Source organism: Taudactylus pleione, unplaced genomic scaffold (genome assembly GCF_031769625.1).
Source record: "Taudactylus pleione unplaced genomic scaffold, aTauple2 ptg000903l, whole genome shotgun sequence".
In the NCBI taxonomy this organism is placed as follows: domain Eukaryota; kingdom Metazoa; phylum Chordata; class Amphibia; order Anura; family Myobatrachidae; genus Taudactylus; species Taudactylus pleione.
In genome coordinates, this window is record NW_028285304.1 from 865,846 (window position 1) to 872,864 (window position 7,019).

The 7,019-nt window shown below is 48.2% G+C and overlaps 1 protein-coding gene across 1 annotated transcript; it reads right to left on the reverse strand.

Annotated features, from left to right (window-relative positions):
* Window positions 1–2,168: 2,168 nt before the first annotated feature.
* On the reverse strand, window positions 2,169–6,531 carry LOC148473962 (E3 ubiquitin/ISG15 ligase TRIM25-like). The gene is made up of 2 exons (XM_088459270.1): window positions 5,424–6,531; window positions 2,169–3,550 (listed from the first exon to the last, which is right to left on the reverse strand). The coding sequence occupies exons 1-2, from the start codon at window positions 6,529–6,531 to the stop codon at window positions 3,087–3,089; spliced, it is 1,572 nt and encodes a 523-aa protein (XP_088315396.1). The 3' UTR covers window positions 2,169–3,086.
* Window positions 6,532–7,019: the final 488 nt, after the last annotated feature.

A 7,019-nucleotide genomic window follows, 5' to 3' on the forward strand; every position in this document is an offset into this window, starting at 1 on the left:
ACACAGCCTCTAACACCCCTCATCATCACATACCCTCTTACACCCCTAATCATCACACACCCTCTTACACCCCTCATAATCACATACCCTCTTACAACCCTCATCATCGCACACCTTCTTTCACCACTCATTATCACACACCCCCTTGCACCCCTCATTATCACACAAATTCTTACATCCCCCATCATCATACACCCTCTTACACCCCTCATCATCACACACCCTCTTACACCCCTCATCATCACACACTCTCTTACATCCCTCATCATCACACACCATCTTACACCAATCATCACACACCCTCATACACCCCTCATCATCACACACCCTCTTACATCCCTCATCATCACACACCCTCTTACACCTCCTCATAATCACACACCCTCTTACACCCCTCATCATCCCACACCCTCTTACACCCCTCATCATCATACACTCTCTTATATCCCTCATCATCACACACCCGCTTACATCCCCTCATCATCACACACCCTCTCACATCCCCTCATCATCACACACCCTCTTACACCCCCTCATTATCACACACCCTCTTACACCCCTCATCACACACCATCTTACACCTCTCATTTCACACCCTCTTACACCCCTCATCACACACCCTCTTACACCCCCTCATCATCACATACCCTCTTACACCCCCTCATCATCACATACCCTCTTACACCCCTCATCACACACCCTCTAACACCCCTCATCATCACACACCCTCTTACACCCCCTCATCATCACACACCCTCTTACATCCCTCATTATCACACACCCTCTTACACCCCTCATCACACACCCTCTTATACCCCTCATCACACACCCTCTTACACCCCTCATCAACACACACCCTCTCACATCCCCTCATCATCACACACCCTCTTACACCCCCTCATTATCACACACCCTCTTACACCCCTCATCACACACCCTCTTACACCCCTCATCACACACCCTCTTACACCCCTCATCACACACCCTCTTACACCCCCTCATCATCACACACCCTCTTACACCCCCTCATCATCACACACCCTCTTACACCCCTGATCACACACCCTCTTACACCCCTCATCATCACTCACCCTCTTACACACCCTCATCATCACACACCCTCTTACATCCCTCATCATCACACACCCTCTTACACCCCTCATCACACACCCTTATACCCCTCATCACACACCCTCTTACACCCCTCATTACGCACCCTCTTACACCCCTCATCACACACCCTCTTACACCCCCTCATCATCACACACCCTCTTACACCCCCTCATCATCACATACCCTCTTACACCCCTCATCACACACCCTCTAACACCCCTCATCATCACACACCCTCTTACACCCCCTCATCATCACACACCCTCTTACATCCCTTATTATCACACACCCTCTTACACCCCTCATCACACACCCTCTTATACCCCTCATCACACACCCTCTTACACCCCTCATCAACACACACCCTCTCACATCCCCTCATCATCACACACCCTCTTACACACCGTCATTATCACACACCCTCTTACACCCCTCATCACACACGCTCTTACACCCCTCATCACACACCCTCTTACACCCCTCATCACACACCCTCTTACACCCCCTCATCATCACACACCCTCTTACACCTCCTCATCATCACACACCCTCTTACACCCCTGATCACACACCCTCTTACACCCCTCATCATCACTCACCCTCTTACACACCCTCATCATCACACACCCTCTTACATCCCTCATCATCACACACCCTCTTACACCCCTCATCGCACACCCTCTTACACCCCTCATCACACACCCTCTTACACCCCCTCATCATCACACACCCTCTTACACCTCCTCATCATCACACACCCTCTTACACCCCTGATCACACACCCTCTTACACCCCTCATCATCACACACCCTCTTACACCCCCTCATCATCACACACCCTCTTACACCCCTCATCATCACACACATGTACAGCATGGGGAACCTCAGATAGGGAGACCAGTCTGTTACATAGAACATTACATTTATTAGTAATATAACATGTATGACAGTAATCAGGAGAGGCTCGGTATACATGACCTCAGATAGGGGGACATCAGTCTGTTACATAGAACATTACATTTATTAGTGATATAACATGTATGACAGTAATCAGGAGAGGCTCGGTATACATGACCTCAGATAGGGGGACATCAGTCGGTTACATAGAACATTACATTTATTAGTGATACAACATGTATGACACTAATGAGGAGAGGCTCGGTATACATACTATCAGATTAGGGAGTATTTAGGATAAATAAACACATATAGGGGGTACATGGTAATCATTTATCATCACACAGGAGTACAAGCTAAACAAACTAAGTAATAAAAGGCAGATTACACTTCTAACATATTTATATTGTAAATATCATAGAGCATAAGGGATAATAATATACATATTGAGTGACTTGGCATTTATAGTTGTTACATACATTCTTTAGTGAGGCCCATATAACAGGTGCCATTAACCCTTCAGCGACACGTGACTCCCATCATAAACCAGTATAAAGTATACTGGGGCCACACTCAGTGGTGTCATTCTCCCTACAACACTGCGCACTATTGGCGCATTCTGTCTATGCACATATTCATTTCTACAGCTTAGTCTACCTTGTATGTCCCTGTTTTATATATGTCCTGGTTTTCCCACTGTCCGGCAATGCTCAGCACCGTGGCAGCATATGAATCAACTTTATTATTTTTAATAATAGAAAATAATTATTATTATGGATTCTAACAAATTCAAATCAATACAGTGAAGCAATAAAGGCATGCTGGGAATTGTAGTCCAACCCACCTTGCACTATTTCAGAAACTGCAATACTCAGTAGGAGGAGACATCATCCAAATATACATGACAGCCAATAGGAGCAAGCAAGGGAACACATCCAGACACAATGGTCACCTGGTTACACAGGGGGAGGGGCTCAGCTGTCACTCCACCCACTGCTTAATTCTTTTGGCTGAATGGTGTCCCAACCACATTCCCCTCCCTATGATGTCACCAGTCTCTGGGTGTATTTATTATGGTCATTTCTCCCAGCTCCTGACTCCCCCAGATATCATTATACAACCATCCCCTAAACATAATGCAGCATGAAGGGGCTCAGTGAGGGCGGCAGTGTAGGTGTGTAAGTGTCTGATGGGGTCACACAGAGAATAAAAGGACATCTGTCCTGCCTCATAATCCAGGTATATCCTCACTGTGTCATAGGGGATATTGTCAGGTAACCGGATCTCTGTCCTGTCATGTATCACTGAGTACTGATTATACCTACACACACACCAGGACTTGTTATTACATCCTATGTATGACTGATCTCCTCTCCTATCTATACTGGGATAACACATCCCCACCCTCCATAGCACTGATTTACTGACATCCACTTCCAAGTAATGTCGCCCTGAGGAGAATCCCCTGGTGCTTATTACCTGATTATACTGAAATCTCTCTGGTGTTACTGGGTGATTCTGGTTTATATTAGAGATGAGCGGTTCGGATTCTGTGGAATTCGAACCGCTCCGAACATTGGGGATCCGAGTCCACCCGAACCCTGTTTGGGTGTTCACCGCCTGACTCGGATCCCCGTTCGGGGCCGAACGGCGGCCGCCTGATGTCGGATTCTCACTAGAGAATCCGACATCAGGTCTCCTCGTGTGTAGGGCAGAGCGCAGTGATAGCGCTCTGCCCTACACAGACACACAGCCGCCAGCGGCAGCTGTGTGCTTGTTACAGCAGCCAATGAGAGTCACACAGACTCTCATTGGCTGCTGCACGGAGGGAGTCGGCTGGAGCTCACACATGAGCTCCGTCTTCCGGCTCCCTCCTCAGCGTGTGACAGAGCGGACGGCGCGGGAGCGGGGAATCAGGTAAGTTTTATTTTTTTTATTTTTTTACTTGTCAAAGGTCCGGGGGCGCTACTGGGGGGGGGGTCTGCTACTGGGGGGGGCTATACTACTTGGGGGGCCATACTACAGAGGGGCCTGCTACTGGGGGGGGTCTGCACTACTGGGGGGGGTCTGCTACTGGGGGGGGCAATACTACTGGGGGGGCCATACTACAGAGGGGCCTGCTACTGGGGGGGGCTATACTACTGGGGGGGGTCTGCTACTGGGGGGGCCATACTACTGGGGGCGATCTGCACTATTGGGGGGCCATACTACAGAGGGGCCTGCTACTGGGGGGGCTATACTACTGGGGGGGTCTGCACTACTGGGGGGGGGTCTGCTACTGGGCGGGGCTATACTACTGGGGGGGCCATACTACAGAGGGGCCTGCTACTGGGGGGGGGCTATACTACTGGGGGGGTCTGCTACTGGGGGGGCCATACTACTGAGGGGCCTGCTACTGGGGGGGGCCATACTACTGGGGGGGCTTACTACTACTGGGGGGGGGCTGCTACTGGGGCAGCCTACTACAGGGGGGGCCATACTACAGGGGGGGCCCATACTACAGGGGGGGCTACTACTGGGGCAGCCTACTACTGGGGGGGCCTGCTACTGGGGCAGCCTACTACTGGGGGAGCCATACTACTGGGGGGGCATACTACTGGGTGGCATGCTAATGGGGGGCATACTACTGGGGGGGCCTGCTAATGGGGGGCATACTACTGGGGGGGGCCTGCTAATGGGGGGCATACTACTGGGGGGCATTCTACTGGGGGCACTGCATAGTGGACCCTACTACTAAGGGGACTGCATAGGGGGCACCACTGCTGGGGGACATTGTGTAAGGGACACCGCTACTGTGGGCATTGTGTAAAAGGGTCACTACTGTGGGCATTGTGTAAAAGGGGCACTACTGTGTGTCGTAACATAAATAAGAGACACTACTTTATGGTGTAATGTGAATCAGGCCCTATGTGCGGTGTAATGCTAATAAGATTGTGCACTGTGACTCCTAGGGCCGTAGCCCACTTTGTAAACAAGTACTATGACTCTGCTGGCCGTACCCCACTGGGTGGGTGCCCTACTTTTCATTTCTGCCACTGCTGTGTGGCAATGTGTCATAGATGTGCTTTATACTGTGGTGTCTGTGTCGTTGTGCCGCTGCTTTGTCGCTTAGTAACCAGTCAGCTCACTGCAACCTTTGGCCAATAATGTTGAAAACAATATTATAAGCTGTGATATGGTCTAAATTGACTGGAAATTAATGTTATTGAGGTTAATAATACTCTAGGAAGAAAAAAAAGACCAATTTATGTGATTTTAGCTTTTTTTGTCAATTTTTGTAAAAAAATCCAAATCCAAATCCAAATCCAAAGCCAGTCACCGCAGTTTGGCAAATCCAAATCCAAAGCCGGACGACGAATTAGAACCAAATCCAAATCCGGCAAAAATGGTCCGGCGCACATCCCTAGTTTATATGTGACAATGATGCAGTTTTCCTGTCACCTGATATATGTATATTATCACCAGCTGTGGTTACATCCAGTAATATGTCTGTAGCTTCCTGCACATAGCCCCCTGTATTTATACCTGTTATTATATCAGATAATATGAGTAATTTCCCTGAGATGAGACCCACATCCAGATCTCCTGCACCATGGACCTGGTTATCATGTCTCTCTGTGTCCTCAGTATCACACAAGTCACCTGTGTCTGGTTCCTGTAAGACAGTCACTGGGTCACACATGTTACACAGCTCCTCAATGTGACGCATCTTCCTGGACAGCTCGTCCTTCTTTATTTCCAGCTGCTGGATCAGATCAGAGACTGAGAGTGAAACGCGCTGTTCCTGCCTGGAGATCTCACTCAGGACTCTCTTCTCCAGGTCTTCCAGCTGTCTCCTGATGTCTCTAAACAGGGCAGTGACTGTCTCTGTTACACCAGCAGCTTCTCTCCTGAGCGCCTGCAGACTCTGGACTCTTTTCTCAGTCTCCGCTCTCTTTGTGGTCAGTTTCTGCAGAACATTTCTCAGCTTCTCCTTCTTCTTCTCAGAGGCCTCATTCAGCATTTCAACTTTATGTCCCCAATGTTTCCCGGCCAAACTGCAGGACACACAGATACAGGCAGCATCCTCAGTGCAGTAATACTCCATGATCTTCTTATGGACGGAGCATTTCCTGTTCCCCAGGGAAGTGGTGGGATCATATAAGACGTGTTCTGCTGACTTGCTGTGTACTCTCAGGTGATTATCACACAGAGAAGCCTCACACAGCAGACAGTATTTAGTAGCAGGTACAGGAGAGTGAATACAGTAAGTGCAGATCCTAGTCTTCTGATCTGACCGAGTAGACAGGAAACTCCCCACTATGTTACACAGAGGAATGTTCCGTATCAGTACAGGACGTCTCTTGAACTCTGCTCTGCATTCAGGACAGGTATAAGCTTCAGACCATTCCCTCTGAGTATCAAACATACGATCAATACAGACCCGGCAGAAGTTGTGGCCACATCTCAGGGTTACAGGATCTGTATAAATGCTCAGACAGATGGAACAGACCAGCTCCTGTCTCAGATCAGCAGACGCCATCACTGGTAGCAGGAGAGAGAAATGAAAGTGACAGTCTCTGACACTCAGATACCAGTGAGGTCACATTCTGCACACAGGGCGAGGCTGAGCTGTCACTCAGATTATAGCTACAGGCTCAGTTATACTAAGGGGCACAGCCACAACATAAAGGGACATCATACAGGAAATGTACTTATATTGGAAACAGTGAAGGTCATTTAATAAGATGAAAATTATTACTTCTGTACATTTGCTAGGATCACACAAATGTTACTTTATTGAAAATACAGTTATTTTGTGTTAAAATTAAAATTATATTGATAAAGAGATAAATTAAGGTGCATACACACGGTCAGATTTTTCTTCAGATCTGAATGATAATGATTTTGAAAATCGTTCATATCTGAAAGAAAAATCTGACATGTGCAACAATGAACGATGCGTTTTCCCTTTTGTCAGATAACGAGATCTGACATCTGATGTGTTTGCAGTCAGATTTGTCAGATTTC